The sequence below is a fragment of the Hypomesus transpacificus genome, chromosome 17 (assembly GCF_021917145.1).
Source record: "Hypomesus transpacificus isolate Combined female chromosome 17, fHypTra1, whole genome shotgun sequence".
Taxonomy (NCBI): domain Eukaryota; kingdom Metazoa; phylum Chordata; class Actinopteri; order Osmeriformes; family Osmeridae; genus Hypomesus; species Hypomesus transpacificus.
Genome location: NC_061076.1, coordinates 2,209,526 through 2,233,493, shown reverse-complemented (window position 1 = coordinate 2,233,493; position 23,968 = coordinate 2,209,526). Strand labels below are relative to the sequence as shown.

The following is a 23,968-nucleotide window of genomic DNA, read 5'->3' as shown; positions in this document are numbered from 1 at the left end:
CTTTCTTGACTTATCTTAGACATCCGTCTGTCAGAAAACACTTCAGTCGTAAGACAAACGTCTGACCTCAGTTTCTTCTCGCTTAGCCAGCAAGACCTCATGCGCCTGCGCATCCACCCGCTAACCACTACGGGCTACAGATGAATACCCACCGCAAAGTTTGTCTGCGGAACAGCCATACAATTTGAATCGTGAATCTGTGTGGAAATAGATGCAAATTTCCCCACACTATCTGTTCTAATATCCATTTCTCTTTGACTCTACCTGCCTCCATCCAATTCTGAAAAGCCATCCAACCAAGCTACATCTATTATTTTCCAAATCGTGTAACAATTTCTCTCTGCACAAGCTTTTCATAATTTCACAACAAAATGAACCCACACTCCGAAATCCACATATATCAATCCATATTTGCATTTGCAATAAACTATCGTTACCATACTTTTGCTTCATGTAATCGATGTTTGGACAGGTTAATTCTGCCTCCAGACCAATCTTTAGCCCTATTCATTTTCGAATTACAATCCGTATTTGAACACATTGAACCAACAATAACCAACGAAGGAACATAAAGACACAATTACCCCCTTCCTTCCTTTCTTTTTTTTTTTTTTTACTCTCAATTTCCGATTTCACAACTTGTCAATGAACATATACCCTTACCGAATAGCCTACAATCGTAAATTACAAACGTTCAAACCAAAATAAAAATAATTTAAAATTTTGATTTTTGTAATTTGTAGATATAGCTTTTACGTTGACACCATTAATTACTACCCATACTTCTTTTAACCTCAAAAAACATAACTTGCAAGTAAAACAAAAATGAACACGCGCGTTTACAAACTTCATAGGCCTATACCTACTTCCTAACTTCTTTTCTTTATCTTTTTTTTTTTATTTTTAACTCAGCTGGTTACCGGTTCTCACAAGTATACTTTTCCACTTCTCTTCTGGACTTAGACATCATGTAGCGCCTTAGTAATAAATAAGAACTGTTATGACCACAATTGCCAATACAACTTCTCAAACTATCACCAATCCAACATATTCTAATCCTTAGGGTCTCCAAGAAACACATAACACGATATCACATGTGAATTTTTTCTCCCTCTGTGTTGTTTCGTCAAACACACGACCTCTATGTATGTCCGTCGACACACTCTGCAGATTTGTTTTTTACGACTCTCACGTAAAAGATAGGTTCAACAACCGTACCTCATTAATTCGTACGACTCACACGTACAGGACACTGTTCCTCAGACCACTGCCCAATTACTAACTTTTAACCGAATTATTGACAATAGCCTATAACCATATTTAGACAATTCAATATCACACAGTGACCAAAAAGAATATCTCACCTGTTTCTTTAAGACCCCGCGTCAGCAACAGCGCAACCAGTAAAACTCCCCCAGAATCGGCCCCGCTGTCTCCGAAAAATTTTGGAGGTTAAGGCAGCTGTTCCAGCCGGATTGATCAAATCGCCATCAGAGGGAGAAGTCTGTTAAACGCTGAGCAGACGAGGATTCCGAGTTCCGGCACCAAGTGTAAAGGAAGAATTCGAGTGGCACTGTGTCGATCTGAATAGTCAAGGGATATGGTTTTAATACAATTTATTAGACTATACAATTACATATGATTTAAACAAAGTACTTTGTGATCCGTCTTGGCGAAGGGTGTGATAGCCACAAATCGTTCGCAAGAGTGATGATCAGCCAGCACACATGCACTGCCTTATATAAACTTAAGATCAAATGGCATTCTATATGGTCAATCAATCAATGAAACAAACTCTGTGATTGGCCAACTCAACTTGGTGACAGTTTGAAACAATACATCTCCTATGTGTCCCGAAGTTCTTTGATGTCACAGCTCTCTCCAGAGCAGTAGATAATAAAGCCACAGGGGTTGACCAGTCAAATGGTCAACTGTCCTTTGTGTGACCATCTTCAAACAATACTTTTAATTAACACAAACAATGAAACAGGACACAGTCCTTCTAGCCAAAGTTCAGAGCAACTGTCTCATTGACCCCTTACAGTAACCAGAGGACAGAAGGCCATATAAAATGCTTCACCCATCCCCCAGGGCAAGCTGCCCACAGAGCCATCAGCACCTCACATTCCTTTGAACTCGACTTAATTATCTTCCCTTCCTGTCTCTTACCAATGAACATAGAAGATTATAGATTTCATACACATACATCTATGCATATGACCAACATTTCCATTACAGGATAAAGGTTTCCTGCAGAGTGAGAGGCTGCCACGGAGATGCTGTCAATAGTGACGGAGGGCTCTCATGCTGGAGAGGATCTGACTGGGATGAAGAGTCGCTCCTTCTTGTCCCAATTCAGTTTCAGGTGGAGGACATTCTTCTGTTGACTCGGGGGAGGGGGGGGGGGGGGGAGAACCAGCTAAGTGTCTTCAGCGTAGCAGTGGTTGTAACAGCCATGTGATTCGATGACTGAGCTGAGTGAAGGGAGCACACGGGGAGGTGAAGGGATCCGAGCAGAACCTTGCGGGACTCCCGTAGCAAGAGGTGGAGCGGATCCTCTGCAGCGGACGAACAAAACTGAAGACGTTTTAAAATGGGTATGATCAGTGAAGTGGGCTTGCCACATGCTCTTTCTGTTATTCCAAACTGCCATTCTCAGCTGTGAATCTGAACACAGCTCCTCCTTCAGTGCCTTGGGGCTTAATCACTTGACTTTCATTTTATAATCCGTCTTGAAAGTCAAGTAAAATGATACGCACTCGCAAACTCAAATCATTGTTTGGGTTTGGTTGTGCCTTCATTAAAGACGGTGAAACAGCTAACACAAACATACAGGCAGTGGGTTTACTGACCAGCTACAAAACAACCTGAAACAAGCATCAACAAGCCCTGCTTCCAACCTCCTCCCACCTGCTACCTTGTCAGAAAAGCAGCCGAACACTCCCAGGCCAAAGCTCTGTCCTAACCAGCCCAGGAGGACTGCCAAGACACAAACAGGCCTAATGGACAGCTGGCTCTTTACAGGGGAGAAAGGCAGGAGCACGCTAGAGAAGACGAGGAGAGACTGGAGGGAGAGTTCTGTGCCGTGTGTGTCTGTCCAGGAGCCAGTGTCCAGATCTACGGCGACGAGGCCCTGTGAGGATGTTCAGTGGTTAGGGTCCTAAGTTATGATGGCTGACTCAGCTGCTAGCTGGTAATGAATCTGTACAGGAATAAACAAAGAGGACGGAGGGAGGGGTGTACTCAATGTTGGTAGCTGGCTGTGACAGTGCCTGAACAAAATAACTCACTGAGGTGTGTGTGCAGGTTAGCTAATGACATGAATGTACCACTGCAGCAGATGGTGGGAGATTTTGGGGGGGAGAGACCCCATTGGGTTCTGTACGGTAGATCTGCTCTGTGGAAGAGCTCAAAGTAAATAATGTCCATCTGCCAGGTTCTCCATGTCCTGCTTGGCTTGTCCAGGTACTGCCCAGTCTTGTCTTGTTCTGAAACAAGCCGCTTATTGGAGGAGCTGCAGCATGGAGCCACTCTGCTTGACGCCCCCCGCCCCCCAAAAAAAGAAAACCCAGAACTGCCCACAGGACTCAAGACACGAATGGCAAATTTGAAGGAAATTAACAGCATGGAAACATCAAAGGAATTTAATGCCTGGATAGGTTTTTAAGCGCTGGATCACAGCTTTAACGATTATTTGACAGAATCGTCATAAGTAGTGGATTATGGCGTCTCAAATTTGTAGCATGTCTCTCCAGTGTAATACTTTGCTATATGTTACGTGTGGGGTGTAATCTCTGTGTGTCGGTTGTCAGCTTGCTGGGACAGCTTGAGGGTAGGACTCAGGGAGCAGGGGAGAGTCTACCTGTGTCGCCCCAGACAGGAAGCCAGGGAGAAGGGGAGAGTCTACCTGTTTCGCCCCAGACAGGAAGCCAGGGAGAAGGGGAGAGTCTACCTGTGTCGCCCCAGACAGGAAGCCAGGGAGAAGGGGAGAGTCTACCTGTGTCGCCCCAGACAGGAAGCCAGGGAGAAGGGGAGAGTCTACCTGTGTCGCCCCAGACAGGAAGCCAGGGAGAAGGGGAGAGTCTACCTGTGTCGCCCCAGACAGGAAGCCAGGGAGAAGGGGAGAGTCTACCTGTGTCGCCCCAGACAGGAAGCCAGGGAGAGGGGAGAGTCTATCTGTTTCGCCCCAGACAGGAAGCCAGGGAGAAGGGGAGGGTCTTACCTGTGTCACCCCACACAGGGAGGTACTCGTCCTGTTGGATGTCTAGCATGACCTCCAGGCCATTGCCTGTGCCACCCTTCATGGTGGTGCGTAGGGTCTTGCCCTCCTCCGCCGCGTTGAACATGTAGCACTTCCCATACCTGGTGAACACCTGTGGAGACAGAGGTCAAAAGGTCAGAAGGCACTAACGACAAGGCCACACACAGAGGGAAGAAAGCAGGTTAGGGAAGGAGCTGTTGGACGAGGACACACATTCGTTACTTGCTGACAAGGCCCTTTGCTCAACAGTTGCTCTTGTAGTTGCCCGCCTTAATGAGGTCATTAGCCACTCTTTATGAATGTCACGAGACCCCGCAGCCAAATGTTAAGAACTCAGTATGACATAAAGGTTGTCTTCTACGATCCGTAATGACAATAGTAACGTGATTGTTTTTCCCCTGAATGCCCCTGATTTAAATTCACCAAACAATTCAAACGGCACACAATCTCTAACACCTTCTCTGACCATTTCAAAGGATTGGAGAGATAGATTGTGCTTTTTATCTGTCCAAGACCATGCACTGTTGCATGCCAAGGAACACTGCCCACAAATGCTGTTGTTTCAGAGTAATGGACCGTGTTTCTTTTCAGCCCCCTATCCTCCATCCTGCACTCAGTCACACGGTCTCAACTAGCCCAGCGGGTAGCAGGCTGGCGAGGCTGACTCACTCAAGAACAGCTAAATGACTGAAAGGCTTTGGAGACAGAAAGAGAAGCTTTCAGCCTTTACAATGTCCATTCTGGAGTAAGTGCTGCTAGATAAGGTATTGGGAAAGGGCATACAACAACCTAGGCCACATTCAAATGGTACTAATTTAAAACACGCTCTGACCCGTTACCGCAATGGAGTTTAAAACATCTCAGAAATAACAAAACTGTTATTTACTGACATTCAAGTTGGGGACTGTGGAAACATCATGACAAAAACTGTTACGAACAACAAAAATTTGAATGTCATTACCAAATTGTTAAGATAATGTAAAATCTTGAAGAAGTTGTCTTTTTTATCCAAGATAATAGCTTTCAGTATTTTCCTCCATTCCAGGTGCTTAAGCCTGACACAAACAGACAGCAAATGACTTTGAGGTATCTATGAATAATAGATTAGAGTCAAACTTGCAGAACAGCTAATTTTAGGTGAAGTGTGTAACACATGCAAACATGTAAATGAGACCATAGTTGTGAGGTCCCTGTTCATGAATAATAATCACTAGAAGAACCCTGAACCTACCTTCCTTTCAGTGTGGCAGGGAGGGGGAGAATGAGTGGATACGATTGAACGACGTATAGCTGCTCAAACATAAACGCTGGGCTTGAACACTCTGAGGGATTTCCGCAATGCTTTTAGCAAAGCACTCCCCTTAAACGTTTTGCTTGTCTGATATACATGGCAAAGGATGTGCTTTTACTCATGTGGGGTGGGGGAATAAACAAGGTGATTCCCCTGAACAATTAGTACCACAGTATCGGCAGATGTGATGGATAGCCTGTCCAGAGCAGGGTATGGTGGAGGCAGGCCAGGAGGCAGGAGGAGGATATGGTGAACCATGTGGGAGGTCTGGTTCTCTGCAAGACAGCTCGAAACACAGATATGAATCTCCATAAGATAAATCAGAGACTAAGAGCTGCCAGAGAAGAGCACATGGATAAATATTTATAGGACCAGCACTCCCGACTGCAGATGCACGAGTGGGTCTCTGATCAACTTTAACCATGTCAGGAACGCGGCAGAGAGACAGACAGACACGCTCGCACACAAAACGGTTCACGTCGAACAGATTCCAGTTCACCATGTGTACAAAAACACGCCGTTTGTGTGCTTCCTTCTGCGTTACATTAGCCCTAATGAACGTGTCTGATGAGGACTAGCTTCGCTTTACTTCCTTCAAGGTCCCTCCTGAGACTCAAGTGCTCCGTGTTAATTCTCTCGGCCGCTAATAGGGCAGAGAGCATTATGTTTAATTAGCGCTGAAGTCAACTTCCATTATATGTGTTTGTGTGCAAGGAGAGACGAATGTGGCGTGTGGCGCACAGTAGGTCAGTACAGCCTCCATCTGCTGAAGCACTAACGGAGCCATGATCTCACATCCTCCACACCCTCCCCCCCTCCCACTCTGGTCACTGACAGGTGATTGGAGGCCTTTGTTAGAGCCTCTTACCTTCTCTGCGTTTATCCAGTAATGATGTGTGTTGCTCAGCTATGACTAGGTCATCACCCCATTAGGACTCAGCTAGACAGGTGGACGTCTTGTCTCACGATGAGAGGTGTTGTGGCTGTTGTTCTGGTGTCCTGAAAAATGTCTGTTTCTGACCTTCCTGTCTCCCATCTCTCTCTCTTTCTCTCTCCCCCTCTCTCTTCTCAGGTGGAGCTGAAAGGAGTCCTCGCACACGCCCCACACCTCCTCCTCTACAACACCTCCAAGCCCACAACTCTGATAGCTATGTGTGTATATGTAGACACATTCTATGTCTACTGTATCAATATTTTTGTACTCCTCATTACAACAATGTGTTCCTCAGTGCAATATTTAGCATCAGTATCTGCATTTCTGAAAGGCTCCATCTTGCGTGGCATCACTGCAATACAATGTTGCTTGTCGATAGAAACACGGTGTTGCATGCCCATCTGTACCGAGCAGGGGTTTGAGTCAAAGCTAGTCAAGCCAATACAGAAATACATACATTGCTCACTGATAGGATCTTTATGTACCTGATGTCTATCTTCTTTATATCTCTGTGATTAATTCACTGACATTTCATGCATCAAGGCTCTAAACTTCAAAGTGTGCTTTGGTGTCAGGGCCTTGAAATGTCAAAGGAGTCAAAGAATGTCATCTCCTGTAACACATTAGGCTAGTCGATGGGCTTTGCGGGCCTGCGTGCCCACCACAAACGAGAGCCCGAGCTTCTCCTGCCAATTAGGAGCCTTCGTCCACCGAACACAACTCATTAGCATTCACAAGTCAAAGGGGGAATGTCGACGAGCACAGAGCCGCCAGACCCGGTGTGACCTGGCTGTCATGCCGCGTTGCCCCGCCCCACTCAGGAGTCAAAAATGACATGGCCATTAGCGAGGACTTGTGTCACGATGAAAGGTCAATCGTTAGTGCGAGACACCTTCACAGTCAATAGGAGGAGTTGTCAGTCGATTGCCAAAAGCACAGCCAAGCGGACACAACTCTGAACATGACGAGACGTCACTGGAAAACTTGAAAGTGCAAAAAATCTAGTAGGGAAAATGTATTTATACTTCTTTATTTTTTTTACAGTTTAAAAAAAATACATTCCATGCTTTGGTAATAGGCTATCTCTGCCTCTGTTTCTTTGTCTTTTATGAGGAGGCTCAAAGGTCCTTGTCATTAAGTTCTCACAGCACGTATACAAATAAGAATTTAGACAGCCTCTTTCTGCGAAACCTAATCCTTCCTTTTTTGATATCTCTGCCTGCCAAGTGGTTCCACAACGAATCCCCATGCCAACAAACCAACAGATTATCTCTCTCAGACACGGATGTATCTTTTTATTTATTCTGTCGTTTCTTTCCCCTCGGCCGCCTGTTTATCTTGTGCCGTCAGTGTGGTGTCTCACTGTTCCGTCTTTGCCACCAAACGGCCCTGGAAAGCGTGGCATATCCGTTAAACCTCAAACACACCGTTTGGCAGATGGGGTTGTCGTGGAAACGGCACTCAAGACCAAGAAAGTCAAGTCACAAATTTTGCGCCGCTTATTTTCACCCAGACTGACACTGCAAATCCATATCTGCTCTCAGCCACATCGATGCAATGTTCACCTCTTATCCATCTCTGCTGACACAAACTTCTTCCTCTCTATTATTTATATTGATAGGACAAGCGTGACATCCAGGAAAATGGGAAACAGTTGCCGATTGTAACGCTACAGCAGAAGTGAGAAGAAATTATTTCCTGGTGTCCAATGGCCACGTATCAGGAACTGTAGGCATAGCAACAAGTCTATACCTAAAATCAATCTGAACAATGGAGGAAAATTACTTTTTTTACAATATTCCATAAACTTGTTCTTTCAGTACATCTGTATCATAGAACAAACGGATAGCGAAACATATCTCCTTTCATTCACTAGGCTGGCAGGCCAAGGGAATAACTGAAAACTGACGACGAATAAATATACATTTTTTAGCCAACCAGGTTTATCAAATCCCACTCAGCAAGTGAGTGGCATTACTGTTGCTTCAAGCTTACATTCTATTTGCATAAGCAGTCTATTGTTATGTGATGTTATTGTTCGCCAAATCGATTTAAATTTTTTGTGAATTGACCAAGCTTTCCAGTAAATCTGAGCAGCAGGTGGGTGCACTGCAAACAGAAAAGGACAGGAAACGGGGGGAGAGAAGGAGAGACAGACAGGAGTGGAGCGTTTATAAAAAGGTCTTTAAGTTGGCAAGGCGTACACTTTTCCTCTTTTCTGTACTTTACTATTCAATCGCAGCAGCAGCTAAAGTGGGTCTTGTGTGAGGATTAATAATGCAGAAAGCTGCTGCTGCATCAGTGAGCTAGCTGGAACCACAGCTGATACACAGGACAGAAGGCGTTCAACACAAACACACAGTCAAGACTCACTCTCAGGCAGGTTCTAGATATTTCACGACACACCTGAAAGACACAGCCAAAACAGCCCATTTTTCTCACTTCATCTGCCACACCGCATCCAAACATCATTCATGTCACGTTAAACAAATGTCATCTTTTGTGCGGCGCTGTGTGAGTATTATGGAAGACGTGTATCATTACATCCAAACATAATTAAGCATTTACCACTGTCTTTTACAAGCAAAAGCAGGTGTGGGGGCAAAAGGACACTACGAAAGGTAGCAGTTGCAGCTAGAAAACGATTGTTTGTTTTGTTCTATGTTCTTGGTGAGAAGGAACAGGGAGAGAGAAATAAAAAGAGCCAGAGAAATAAAGAAAGAGAGAGAACAACAGAGCAGGAGAGAAAGATAAGTGCCTATCTCTGAGTGAAAATGAGATCCATGTGAAACGGAATGAAATCCCTGAGGGTAAAGGCAGGTCACCGTTACCCTTTGACCCTTGCCGTTGTCCACGGAGACACGGCTGCCTCTGACTTAATGGAGTTTACAGGTAGGAGGTCATGGAGAGAAAACAGCCTTCACCTCTGCTGAAATGAACTCGTCGATTAGCATGCTAGGCGTAGTGTACACCAGTAGCTTCTGTAATCTGTAATCTCTCCTAGGTGGCTTGGAAACACTGTGAAATATTGCCCAAATTCGAGTCACAGGCAAGATTTCTCAAGTAGTGCTTTTACAGATATTGACAAACCTCCTACGGATACTTCATTAGTGGTTCTGCTTAACGTCTCTGTGCCTTAAAAATCCAACTTGAGGCCATATCCTGATATCAGTGGCAGAGAAGCACGATCATTCCCCCAGACGGGATCAAGACAGGAGGCAACAATGAGTGAATTATATGCATTGTGTGATACATCTACGTAGCGACAAACTTAAATGAGCACTTAAGTGTCGGGTCATTTTAAACTGCCCTGCAATGTTGGCCAGGTTGATTGGACACGTGCTATAGAATGGGATGGTCAAGTGACACCATACACTCCTCGGAAGTCTCCTGCTTGAAGCGTGGTCCATACAATATATATTCTCAGTCTTGGTATCAGCGGTTTCATTTACAATGAAACGGGTACAGTTTGTTCTACTGTTCCTGTAGGAGGAATAGCAGAGGCAGGAGGCAGGAGGCAGGAGGCAGGAGGCAGGAGGCAGGAGGCAGGAGGCAGGAGATAGCCAGATAAAGGAGCGTGAGGCAGTCTGCCCCTGCCGAGATAGGAAGTTAAACGAGCCAAGCCAGGTGATCCATCATCTTAAACTGTTGCTTAGCAGCATGTTGGCATGCCTCCTTTTCCCCCTTCCTCCTACTCCTCCACTAACTCCTCCTCCTCTTCCTCCTACTCCTCCACTAACTACTCCTCCTCTTCCTCCTACTCCTCCACTAACTCCTCCTCCTCTTCCTCCTACTCCTCCACTAACTCCTCCTCCTCTTCCTCCTACTCCTCCACTAACTACTCCTCCTCTTCCTCCTACTCCTCCACTAACTCCTCCTCCTCTTCCTCCTACTCCTCCACTAACTACTCCTTCTCTTCCTCCTACTCCTCCACTAACTCCTCCTCCTCTTCCTCCTACTCCTCCACTAACTCCTCCTCCTCTTCCTCCACTAACTACTCCTCCTCTTCCTCCTACTCCTCCACTAACTCCTCCTCCTCTTCCTCTACCTACAAGTGCTCCTTTTCCAAATGCTTCTTAAGGCCCTTTAATCCTAAATCTGGACGAAGGTTCATTTGACAAACTAAGACTTTAAATTGTGTTTCCTTGCATTGACAACAAAACTTGCAACTAAATCTGACAGTTCCCTCCTCTCTTGAAAAAATGGTTTAGCAGCCTTCACAGAGTCCCTAATACAAAACAACCCTACCATCAGTCAGCAGTGCTAAGCCTTAAGTCAACAAAATATGTATTGTTCCAGCTGAGTCACTTCGGCTATTGCATAACAGAGACTTCCTGGTTTAAATGTACATGGTATAGTATGACACTTTGCCTGGAGCACTGAAAATGCCGCCGACCATGTATGATGTTTAAGAAGGCATTTGGGCTTCCTTTTTGTTAAATGAGTCAAGCCTCCCTGTCTGAGAGGGAAGGCAAAGGTCCCTTTGGGTCAAACACATCATCATTCTTCCTGAATACAAATTCAATTGACCACCCTTCTCTCTCACCCTCTCTCCCTCTCTCCCTCTCTCTCTCTCTCTCTCTCTCTCTCTCTCTCTCTCTCTCTCTCTCTCTCTCTCTCTCTCTCTCTCTCTCACAGTCACACTCTCAGTACCTATCCTCCATCTCTCTCACCAGTGCAGGGCCAAGTGAACAATGTGTTCCCTGTCTGTCACCGGAGACTGAGGCAAGCGAGAGCCCAGGGACTTTGGGCAATGGATTAACGACCACAGTTGCCTGCTCATCTATCACACCTTTTCAAAAAATGTCTCAATTTTTTATGTCATCCCCACTGGGCTGGCCGAGCCTCCACCTGGCCTCCACTGGGCCCCCACTGGGCCTCCACTGGGCCCCCACTGGGCCCCCACTGGGCCTCCACTGGGCCTCCACTGGGCCTCCACTGGGCCTCCACTGGGCCTCCACTGGGCCTCCACCTGGCCTGCGCTTCACCCGTCACGGCTGTGCGCTGCAGGGGCTGATGGGAGCAGAGTGACAGGCCTGTGGGGGAGAGCAGGTGACAGGTCCTAACCACAGACAGGTTGCCAGGTTTTTCTAGCACTCCATGTCTAACTCTCTTTTTCACATTGTCAACACTAAGGCAAACATTGCGACATACTGTCCTTTGCCATGGTGACAATACTGTATGTCAGTCACCACCCACTTTGGCTAAAGACATTGAAAACTTGTTGCATTAAGATATCTTAGTGACAATAATGGTGCTCGTCTTCTTCATTTGACTCATTATCTAAAAAGCAGCTTCCGTGTATCTCCAGTCGAATTACATTCACATTGGACACACGGTACAGAGCAGGTAGCCTATCTGGGCCTTATCACCACTCTAACCAGTGAGGCATTACTGTGTGGCTGGGCATCACAACAGCCAGCCACACATACAGAGCCAGCAATGGGATTCACACTCTGATTTCCAAAGGCACAAACGTCCGCTTCGCTAGTTTTGAAAGTAACTATCCAAACAAACATACCGACAAAGCTCAATGGTGACACAATGTGCCGGTAATTGTCATTCTGCCCATGCTCTGACTCTACGGCATGGCCTCAGATAGCTAGACAGCACCGAGGCTTGGTGCTGCCTCCAATAATGCCGCTGCCTCTCACTAGTTTAGAGTCATGAGAAGAAGCAAAGTCAGTGTCTCTAGACGAGGTGTGCGGGGCTTACTAAAGGGCACAATAAATAGGTGCCTTCAATTAGGCCAGGAAATGAATAAGGGAGCCTGGCAATGGCCTCTCAACCAAAATTAGGAATCCTTCAGTAATTCCCAGCAGTTTAGTATAGCTTAGCCAATGATCTAATACAGGGAAATAAGTCTGATGCGATAACTGAATGTTGTATCTGCTGTACAGCAGGGGCACCCAACCGAGAAAATGAATCAGGTAGAAATGAAACAACAGACGATCACAGAGAATACTAACAGCTTCGGAGCTACAGTGGTAAAAAAAAAAAAAAAATGTGTGTGTGCGCGTGAGCTCGTGACTGTGTACCCCTGCGTTTGAGCTTGGCTTTGTTTATTGTCAGCATTAATCTTGCCAACGTGTAATCTTCAGAGGGAAGTCACATTATTAATGAACATGAGGAAGAAAACAGGATGGAATCGTCTGCAGGGAACAGAGAAAACGGAGTCAATTTGAGCTGCGATACTCGGGTGAGTTAAGTCAGATGCTTTGTGCTTCAGCCAAATGCTCACAAAGTAAATAAACATTCAAGTGCAGTACGGTCTGAACGGTAGATGGAGGGAAATAATTCCCAGCAGGGACAGATCCTCTATTGCTTGTGATTATCCAAAACTTTAATTACGGCAACACAACTGAAAATAATTATCTGGATGAATAAATAAGCATGAGACAGTTGGATTTGTCTCGTGAAATCAAGCCCGGTTGTGGCTTTCCCTAACTCACTATTTTCCCTGCTGCGGGAGCAGCTCCAAGGTTACTATCAGACACCGTCACAAAGTACTTAAGGGATCCATGTGCCCAGACATATCAAGACCCTCCTCCACCTACGTTTTACGTAACCATACAGCAGACAGTGTAAAGGGCCACGTTACCTATTAAAAAGCAGTGTGTCATTATTGTGTTGGAAGCTTTTATGGTAGTGAGTCCACAGCTCTTGTTGATCTAGAGTTTTGCTACCAGTGATGTCTGCTCCCCTGTTAGGCTCCACATGGTACAGTCTTTCCTTGTTTGGTCATCTCCCAGCGCCACATCTGTAGTGTTCCTGCCTCGTTAAATATGGACAGTAGGCCTTGTCTCTGACAGCACAGACCCAGTCAGTGATTCCACAGCTTCCTGGCTAGCTCGTAACCCCCCCCCCCCCCCAAAACTAAACTATCTAGATTGTAGTACACACCACCTTCCTCTGGTATCTCTATCAACACAGGATCACATTTCACAATACATTCAGTCCCTTGAGCAGTCATCCTACCATGCTCTGCTGCCCAACTGGAAACACAGGAGATTAAATGACAAAGTCTGACGGAAGGCAAGAGCAAGATTTCTGTCTATTAAGTGCATCCTTCAATGCGAAATACTGTTGGATCAGCTCCAAAAAGGTTGATAAAGGTTTATAAATTATTTTGCAATATTTATCTGAACGAGAAAAACCTGTCGTTCAGGTTTGCCAGAGACAGATAGAAATTCATTTCATATTCATGTGGTGTTTCGAAAAAACATGTTTAGACCGTTTCCCCTGTCAGTGTCTTCAGGGTTTAAGCACATTGACACACCGATTGAGTGTGTGAAGGCTGTGTCTATTTCTGCCTGCGCACCCACCACCGTGTGCACAGGGAATATTCCAGCAACAACACAATGGCAGGTGTTATAAACAGCCAGAGCCTTATGTGGCCAAAATGAGAATAGCCGGTCTCACATTTCCAATATGACAAAACGGTGTCTTCCTTCTGCCATCGTACAAGTGCAATCCATCATGCAGGAGATGCAATAATACGATGTGACATTTCCCTAGGGTCCCAGAGAGAAAACACAGGGGATGGTGACATGTAGTAATGCCTGTTCTAAATCAAATCAGCTGCATTAGTTTAATTGGATTTAAATAAAGGAAATACATGAAGAGAAAAGGCAAAGCCTGGAAACACTGTGAACAAATGTGTGACTAGTTCCGTTGAAAAGAGGTCTCCCACAGAGTGCCGGCCTTATACGCACAGGGAGTGGGTGGAGGGTGGCACTGATGCGAAATCTGATTGATGGAGCACTAACGCTTTAAACTTCACTACACACTGCATGCATGTGATTGGCTGTGTGTGTGTGTACAATGCAGTGCGAGTAGGACTAACAGATTATCTTTGAGTGTGTGTTGGATAGCTGGCAGAGAGCCTCAAAAGTCTCCCAATTACCAGATCAACATTGATTTTGTAACAAGTGACAAATTATTGAAAAATGAGTCTCCCTCCTCTGGCTTATCTAGATACCCTTCCCCCCCTCCTCTGCCGACCCTGACCTCAAGGGTGGAATAACGGACGGGCCTACCAGGCTCAGGGGTCAAAAGTTCAATCAGAAGGTTGTTGGTTCGATTCCCGGCCGTGCCAAATTATGTTGTGTCCTTGGGCAAGGCACTTCACCCTACTTGCCTCGGGAAGAATGTCCCTGTATTGACTGTAAGTCGCTCTGGATAACAGCGTCTGCTAAATGACTAAATGTAAAGGGCCCCAGGTCCCTAGACCAGAGCCTCTGCATGAAGCCACTGTTACTAACTTTGCATTTCTTATCGGAAAGTCAAAAGGCTTTGTCATTCACGTCAATAACAGCCCCAAAATTCCAACATAAAAACCTGTCCTGAGTTAAACCTGTCACGCCTAAACATGACCCACGGCACCCTCTCCCTGGCCTCACTCCACAGAGGACATCCAGAGGTTGCTGCGAGGCAGCAGCCTCCAGCAGCAGGCCGCCAGACACACGGAAATGGATACAGAGTCAGAGAGTAAACCGGAGTGAATCCCAATCAACAACATCTGCTCAGCCCGCTGCGTTGTCGTGCGTCTACATCACCGCACTGCCGTTCCTCCCATCAGGCTCTGCCGCACACAGGAGGGCCCACTGTCTCCACTGTCGTCTGCGTGGGGACGTGGCTGGGCCGACCCATACCTGACACCAGCGGTGCGCTGGAGCATGTTTAACCAAACCCGCTGTTCCTCTCCTCTCCTCAGCCTGGTTTCACAGCCCGGCGGTCAGCAGACATGGGGGGCGTCTACGGCTCGGCTTCACACATGGAAACAGAGAAGTTTCAGTCGAGGTCTGAGTCTGGAACCGTCTTCGGCTGACCTGCAGTGACAGAACTGACTGATGTAAGAGCATCCATAAGCAGCTCCTGGACTTTACAGAACAGTCCAAGTTTTCTGTGCATGCAACTCAGACCAGTAACAGGGGGAGGGAGAGAGACAGAGAGAGAGAGAGAGACAGAGAGAGAGAGAGAGAGAGAGAGACAGAGAGAGAGAGACAGAGAGACAGAGAGACAGAGAGACAGAGAGAGACAGAGAGAGAGAGAGAGAGAGAGAGAGAGAGAGAGAGAGAGGAGAGAGAGAGAGAGAGAGAGAGAGAGAGAGAGAGAGAGGAGAGAGAGAGAGAGACAGAGAGAGAGAGAGAGAGAGAGAGAGAGAGAGAGAGAGAGAAGAGAGAGAGAGAGAGAGAGAGAGAGAGAGAGAGAGAGAGAGAGAGAGAGAGAGACAGAGAGTGATTCAGGTTGGTATCCAGTATGGCAGACAACCTTACATGGATGACGGTTGTTCTCCTGGTATATTTCTATCACGCAGCTAAGCCTCTCAGCTCTCATCATCTGCATGTTTGTCATCTGCTTCCCAAACATGAGGGGGCGGAGCAGTCTCACTTTCTTCAAACACGCACACCCACTTCAAAAAGTTAATGTAGCTATTTCTTCCTCCTGAAATAACAGAACTCCCAGTGATGTTCTCAATGATGGTTTGAATTGGACCAGATGGACATGTTTGTATCTTTTGTATCTCCATCTGTTCCTCTACCATCTACACATTTATCTTAACTTTACAGTTGTCTGACAGATGGCCTGACAAACAGTATAGTGCCGCATTTCAAGGTGCACAGCCAATTAGCTTGAGATGCAATACAGCTTGTTGCATTGGTGGGGTAATAGGTCTTAGTTTGTTATTGACAGTGATGTTGCTGTTTCAAAGGCAGCAAGGAAGAAGAAATTATACTGATTACAATCTAAGCATGCACATCTCTGACTTGCCTCTTCTTGGTTGTGGAATACCAAGTAATTACACAGACGGAAAATAATTGCTCCTCAAAGCCATAATCAATCATTGCTGAAAGGCATTCTCACAAACACATAAACAATGGCGACCAAAACAAATACAAAACAATTTTCTGATAGCTAAACCTTCAATGTATAACATGAAAGAATTAACCTTTTTCAACCTTACAACCACATGTATACATTCACATTTTATTTTTAATTAAATCTGAATACGTGCTAATTTCTAACTCAAACACTGAAAAATGTCTTTCGCATGAGTATTCTACTCACACCATGCTTACTTTACATCTACAAAAATATTAATCAGTCATTCAATTAGTCTCTTCTTATACTACAAAAAAGTACCTTTTCAATGCGTCTCTATAATGTTATCTGAGAACAACACCCTTACTTAGTCTCGGCTGTATGGAATACTTGGCAGGGCTACTTAAGGCTGTTGAATTTATAACAGCAAGTCATCCAGTCTGAGGTAGCAACATTAACAAACCATCACAGCCCAGCTATGAAAGCCTGTAGGTGCGGATCAGCGCATGATTATCTTGACAAATTTTCCAATTAAACTATAGAGGAAAATGAGAAGGGAAAAATAACTGCCACTGTTCAATACATTTGCAAAACACTTATATTTTACTTTTGCAAGTGTAAGTTGTTGTTTGTAAAGGGTTAGGGAAAAACAATTAATTATGACATAAGGCTGTGGGTTGGAAAAGGTGATTGTTTGAAAGGGTGCGAAAACGTTGACAGAAATTAGTAAATTAGTAAATTAGTGAATCAACAGAAAGCCATTAGGGGGTGGGATCTTTCAGCAGCGGTGACGAAACTTTTATTTCACAACATGATTTCACAAGTGGATAGAGGGGCAGTAGGATTGCTCTCCTAATGGCCGTGAGTCATCGGGGTAGAGATTGCACGCTGGCAGGTGGTGTATCCATCAGCAGCACAGCGTAACGGCTGGTATTTGCATGCCTTTATCATCATCAGCAGGTGTGGCAGTGGGATTGCTGGCGGTAACATTCATTATGCCAGTGTGTAGCTCACGCAAACCAAGAAAAATGGCAGCCTAAGGCACTTAACGGGATGCATTTCCACAGAGGATAGAGAAATAGATAAATAAATAAATGAACAAACAGCCAGTCCTGGTTGGTTTTGGCCTATGGTGTCTGTCCCCCATGCTTGTATGGGAGGCATTTACAGAGTCTTAATGTATGAATATGAACGACTTTTATTACAACAGTAGATGACTAATGATATTCCCACCAGACAGCGAGGTGTTTTATGGCCGTATGTAGGAGGGCATGTGTGTTTGAGAGTGTGTGTGTGTGTGTGTGTGTGCATAATGGGTGTTTCAGCATGTGTGTTTGAGCGTGTGTGTGTGTGTGCATAATGGTTGTTTCAGCATGTGTGTTTGAGCGTGTGTGTGTGTGTGTTTGAATAATGGGTGTTTCAGTATGTGTGTTTGAGAGTGTGTGTGTTTGTGTAATGAGTGTTTGGGTATGTGTGTGTTGATTACAAGAGTGTACCCTGCTAGCCAGACCAACCCTGGTGCATAAAGAGATGAAATATGAAACAGTGTGCAACTGATGAGGTCAAAATGATCTAAGAATGTTCAGTTATTCATTATTCCCTTTCCAAACTCAGGGAAAGGCTTGGACCAACCATTAAACTGGCGCAGAGACACAACACAGCAGAGCTGAGCGTAATGCTGCTGTAGTTGCCAAATGCCACAGGAAACTACCTGGGATGTGCATTGTCAAATGGGATTATTCCATTTAATGAAGTTGACCAGCTCGTGAGGTGAACAGACATGATCCTTATACTTCCCTTATTCCCTCTCTCTTCAGTAGATTAACAAGTGTGTGTGTGTGTGTGTCTACGTGCGTGTGAGTACATGTGTTCCAGCCCTCTTTCATCTTATGTGTGTACTGGCCACAGCTGAGGGCACACACACACACTTACGCACACACACACACTCTCACATACGCACACACACACACAGAAAGGTTGAAGGAACAAAACAATAACGAGGGGAAAAGCAATAGGTGGAGAACCATAATGTAGAGCTCTAATCATGGCTGAATATGTACTTTGAAATCAATGAAAGAAAAGAAACCCACTTACAGTAATGGCAGGCGGCGATTTGCCACAGGGACTGCATTCAAACCCTGCCAGCACCGGGCTGAACGAGACAGAAGGCCACAGTGCTCGGGGATAAAGCCTGACAGGAGCTGAACAGCAGTGGAAGGACAGGTGGAGTGGGAAACAGGCCCAAACATGCTTTTAACACCTGTCCCCTGGCACGCATCTCCTCAGTGTCCATGGGACTAGACCGACACAAAGGAGGCCTAACCGCTCAGCCACCTGATTCCCATTTACGCTTCTATCTCAAACCCCGACGGAGTTCCTCACCCCCAACCTAGAACCGGAGTCTGGCACGGCCTCCGGTAACTGTCCAAGGAGAAGAAACACCATCTCAGCTACAGGAGCATTTACATGTACTCATTTAGCAGAGGCTCTTATCCAGAGCGACTTACAGTAAGTACAGGGACATTTCCCCTGAGGCAAGTAGGGTGAAGTGCCTTGCCCAAGGACACAACGTCATTTGGCAGAGCCGGGAATCGATCCGGCAACCTTCAGATACTAGACCGATTCCCTAACAGCTCAGCCATCTGACTCCCTGAGCGGAACATATTTCTCCAAGAGAGTCTAGTCCTTTTGGTGCAGCCACTTATAACAGCACCTTCAGAAGTTTCCCCTGCTTTTATCAGGTGTTACAAAGGAGGAACCAGTTTCTTGGTGGAGCGAGGATCCTAGCCTCATGCATGGGACATTTGCTGAGCTCCACGAGGACTGCTGACGAGGATGTATTGAGCATCACAGCCGAGGGAGTCATGGTTTAAAACACCGCGGTGATAAGGACAGCATCCTTCAAACGCTCGGATGAAATGGGCCCCCACTGGAACTGCTGTTCTATAGTTGGGTCCGTTCCACTCGGAAGAACCTGGGTATCAGCCAGTCTGGTAGTCCCCTGGTAGGAGGGGGGTTTCAGGTCAGCCCTCACTGAGCCTGGAGTATTTGGCGAGGGTAACTTAACTCCAGTCCTGGGAGATTAGGGTTGAGAGACTTTCCATGTCTTGGAAAAAGTACCTTTGATCTACTCTTCATGGATAATAGGTTTTCTACATAGAGAGGGAGAGAAAATAAAGAGAGAGAGAGAGGGAGAGAAAGAAAGAGAGAGACAGAGAAAGAGAGAGAAAGAGAGAGAGCAAAGGGGGCAGGTGGGGGGTGAGAGTTGTACTCATTAACCATGCAAGTACAGTAGATTTTAATTAAGGCTGATTTACCCCTTTGAGATCCCATTGATTTCCTTCCTGTACAAACAGTAATCTATACCTTGAAAGTTAGCAGGAACACGGTTCTAAACAGCGTGTGGGAGAGAACTTCAGATGGACAGAACATAGAAGAGTTTAGCCTCCCTTAACAACAAACAGAACATTGATCTGCACTTATCAACCACACTAAACAATGGTGATTATCGTCAGTGCACAAAGAGCGCGTCTAATATATAATCCTGTAAGAGTGTATGTTCATGTGGGTAGGTAGGTGTGTGTCCTTCCTGTAAGAGTGTATGTTCATATGGGTAGGTAGGTGTGTGTCCTTCCTGTAAGAGTGTATGTTCATGTGGGTAGGTAGGTGTGTGTCCTTCCTGTAAGAGTGTATGTTCATGTGGGTAGGTAGGTGTGTGTCCTTCCTGTAAGAGTGTATGTTCATGTGGGTAGGTAGGTGGGTGTCAGACAGGGACTCAGACGCAGACACTGGGGCTGAACAGAGGAAGGCCAGTGGTTCCATAAATAGACGAGTTGGGGGAGGCCTGCAGATCCCAGCTCCCACCCGCATTTACAAGGGTTAATCACACACTGCACCATTGGCTAATTGCCTCTTAATTAGCGTCTGATCTCTCCAGTGTGCGGGTGCGTGCCTGTGTGCTCATCTATATCATGTGATTATACATCTTCTTCTGGGGGATGATAGACTGTCTGATGAAAAGAAAACCTGTCCTTCACAGCGCTGTGCCCCCGAGTCCTCTCCCTTATTTAGGATAAAGTGAGTGAGCAAGTGACGGAGTGTGTGTAGAGATCAGGCCCCTCCTCACCATGCCTGTGTGTTCACACTCACCAGATGGTGCCAGGGTGAATTTTTACGGTCAAAATGATGCCTTTACTTTACAAAGCAGGCTTGTCCCTTTACTGCCCACTGCGGGTATAAAACGTGTGTGTGTGTGTGCAGCAAAGCCAGTGTTTCAGTGAGAAAAGCCACAGGTAGGGTTATAAATACAAAATCGTCCTTATGAATTAGAGACCGATAAGAGACAAGGCGGATGAATGTAGAACGTAACCTGCAGGGCCGTGCTTTGGGATCGGAAGGTTCTCTCAGACCCCACAAGGCTGTGAGAGTTCCACCCTCCTCCACCCTCCTCCACCCTCCTCCATCCTCCTCCAGCCTCCTCCACCCTCCTCCACCCTCCTCCACCCTCCTCCAGCCTCCTCCAGCCTCCTCCACCCTCCTCCAGCCTCCTCCACCCTCCTCCAGCCTGCTCCACCCTCCTCCAGCCTCCTCCAGCCTCCTCCAGCCTCCTCCACCCTCCTCCACTCTCCTCCACCCTCCTCCAGCCCCATCTCCCTCAAACCCCTTCAGCACAACATGCAGGGATGGGTAGCAGTCTTCTGGTGTGTGGAGCCCGCCCGCCTTATCAGAGACACAGCCTGCCTACACCGTCACCTGGATCCCTGCCTGCTTTCAGCTCCATTGAGCCCCCTCATCTCTCCCAGCCAAGCCCTCCAGAGCCAGACGAGGAGAGGCGCATAAAGCGGTGGAGGGAGGGGTGGACGGGTGGAGGGTGCTGGTCAGAGAGTGGGTGAAGAGAGAGAGAGAAATAATGGAAAATCCTCTGAGCTGGATGGAGGCTGAATCAGACACTGCAAAGCACCAAATCGCAAGGTTCGCATTGCCAGCAGAGCTGCAGACATCCTTCTAACCCAAGTTCATGTCGCCGCATGAAAAGGAACTGGAAAGATTGCTGCACTCGCGGCCGTGAGAAATCTTCACCGGCTGTGGATGAAGACTGTGTGCCTGTGTGTGAACAAATGACCCCATGCTGTCGCCCTTCCCAGAAGACTGCGTGTCTGGGTGACGAGCAAGGAGTGAGATAATACACTCTAATTAGGAACCTCCTAGAATTCATGTCAAGGAGCTTACACTTGTGCAACATCACGTGGGAATTGGTCACCTGCAGCCTGCCGATGTCAATGAAGTTTCACTCACAGGCCTCTACCCCCCCCCCCCCACCACCACCCAGCTTTGATTTGACTGTGCTCTGTTCCCAAGGCTGTAGGTAGGGAGCTATACTGAGTGTGGGTGACAGTAGATCCATCGTGTATGAGACAATGAGGGCTCACTCAGAGGGCTTGGTAGGAGACGAGTACGGTGATGTGCTGACACACGTCCAGGGTAAAGTATGTCTAGGGGGCAGAACATGGTGGTGGAGTGAAGAAGGAAGTGAAAGGGTTAGGGGTGCGAGATGGGGAGGAGCCTGTCTGGGCTGGGTTCAGAATCCCCACCAATCAGGTCGTCCTCCTGGGAGTGGAGAGCGCTCGGTATACACAACACTGCAGCACAGAGAAACAGCAATTTCCTGCATCATTGATCTCTCTGTCTCTGTCCCTCCCTCCCTCCCTCCAAGGGACTAACAGGCAGAAGGATGAGTCCCATTCTTCAGGACCAGTAGACACAGACATAGCAACGCACAGGCACAGGCACAGACACAGACACAGCCCAGCGACAACACAGCACCGCGACATCAATGTGACGTTTAAGTGAATGTTTTTCTTGAGAGGGATGTGTGTGTGTGAAGCGTGAAGTGTCATTGTTTTAGGAGTCGTCCATCGGCAGCTCCACACTGGCACCTTGAAGAAAAAAGACCAGCAGCTTAAATCATTAAAACAGCCTCCCATTTAGGGACACCTACTGCATAAGTTAGCAATCACACCGACACACAACCCACACACACACACACACACACACTTCCTTTGCACTGACACTACTTCCATCACAGTGAAAATAAAAAGGGTACTGTAGAACATTTCCAAAACACCTTTTCATGTAATAATGAACACACTGAAACATGAAACTTCAAAATCCCCATAAAGGAAACATAATCTCTTTCCTATTGTGCATGTATTTGGCAAAGCCCAGAGAGGCACACTTGAATGACTAAGGGGAAATCAACTTGGAATAACAGTAAGATTAATTGTGGCTATACAATTACCTATAGTGCGTGCGTATACCCAATTAAGTAAGAAGGGCATTTTTCCAGAGTTTGGATTCAGTAATTTCTCTCATTGGCCCAAAGTTGGATGTGCACATACTGTGTAAACTGGTTAGTCATAGTTCAGCGGAGGACACTAGTTAGCCTGTCAAGCTTGTCACTGTGTTGCAGAGACAAACTATACCTGGAGGCAACCAGGCAACCCAGGGAGGAGTGCCTGTCGGTCCCTCTCTGACAAAACGAAGCTTTGATACTCTCCTGCTCGACACTGTCAACGCTGTCGGCATCGCCCACTTCCTCCTCGTTTCCGTTCCCATGTCCCTTCATCGCCCACCTTACCACGTGCAATGTTTACAACACAGAGAAATGTTCTGTTGTCAAGGTAGACATCAGGAGGTTGTACAGTTTAGGGGGAACAGGGAGAGGTGTGCTGGTGATGACACGCGTCTCTTCCTGGTGATACTGATCTAGGAAGGGCGGAGGTGCAGCCCGGACAGAGAGAACCTTGGTCACGCGTTTCTGGAGAAGCCATCACAATGGCTGTTGGCACAGATTGATCTGAAGAGCATTTACTTAGGTTGCGATAAAAGAAAGAGTTGGAGAGTGGGGCGTTCCAGTGTGCGTGAGAGTGGGATGATGGACAGGATTTAAATGGTGGATGTGTGAAAGGAAAGGTTTGAAAGGTGAAAAAGCAATGGAGCTATTCAGCCCAATCCTCTTCAGGTGTAATGGTTTTTCGTGGAACACAAAGCCATGGGCTAACCTTTTCAACGATTGCGGAGAACCATCTTAACCCCAGTAATTTGTCTGTGGTTTAAATATCATAGATGTGGAGTCTATCTACTTTTGCCTGAATACATTAGGGGCACTTGGCCTCAACTCTTTCCAGGAGGATTTCTAGAATCCCCCCTCCCCCCCAATACTAATTGTAACTTGTATGAGCCTAACCAATCCAGTGATGTGTTGTCATCATCACACCCCCTCACCTCTCATCGATCCCCTCTTCGCTGGGTGACAGGGAAGAAAGCCCAGAACGCCTCAGGGCAAAGCAATGGGACAGGAAAATCACAAGTCAGGGATTTTACTTTCTTCCAAACACTACAACAGAACCAAGATGAGTTCGATATCAAACGTCACTTATTCTTTCTTTTTTTTCTTTCCTTTTGTCCTTTTTTTCTGACTTTCTTTCTCACATGGTTGCCACCCTCTCGTTCTGTGCAGTAAAATTCAAACAGTAGATTTTTCTCTTTTTTCCCTTACTGCCTTTCATACTCTCTTTATTGCTCCAAATCCGTTAGAACTCCCGTCTCTAACGGCCCCTTCTCTCTGTGTCTCCCTCCGCTCGTCATTCATCTCCTG

At 46.4% G+C, this 23,968-nt stretch overlaps 1 protein-coding gene across 2 annotated transcripts in view; it reads right to left on the bottom strand.

Moving 5' to 3' along the window:
• asic2 (acid-sensing (proton-gated) ion channel 2) overlaps nt 1–23,968 on the bottom strand; it is a 160,376-nt gene that overhangs the window by 18,440 nt on the left and 117,968 nt on the right. For both annotated transcript variants that reach the window (XM_047038897.1, XM_047038896.1), the window contains one exon: nt 4,223–4,373. In XM_047038897.1, the coding sequence (XP_046894853.1) occupies nt 4,223–4,373 (151 nt within the window). The remainder of the gene's footprint in view (nt 1–4,222; nt 4,374–23,968) is intronic.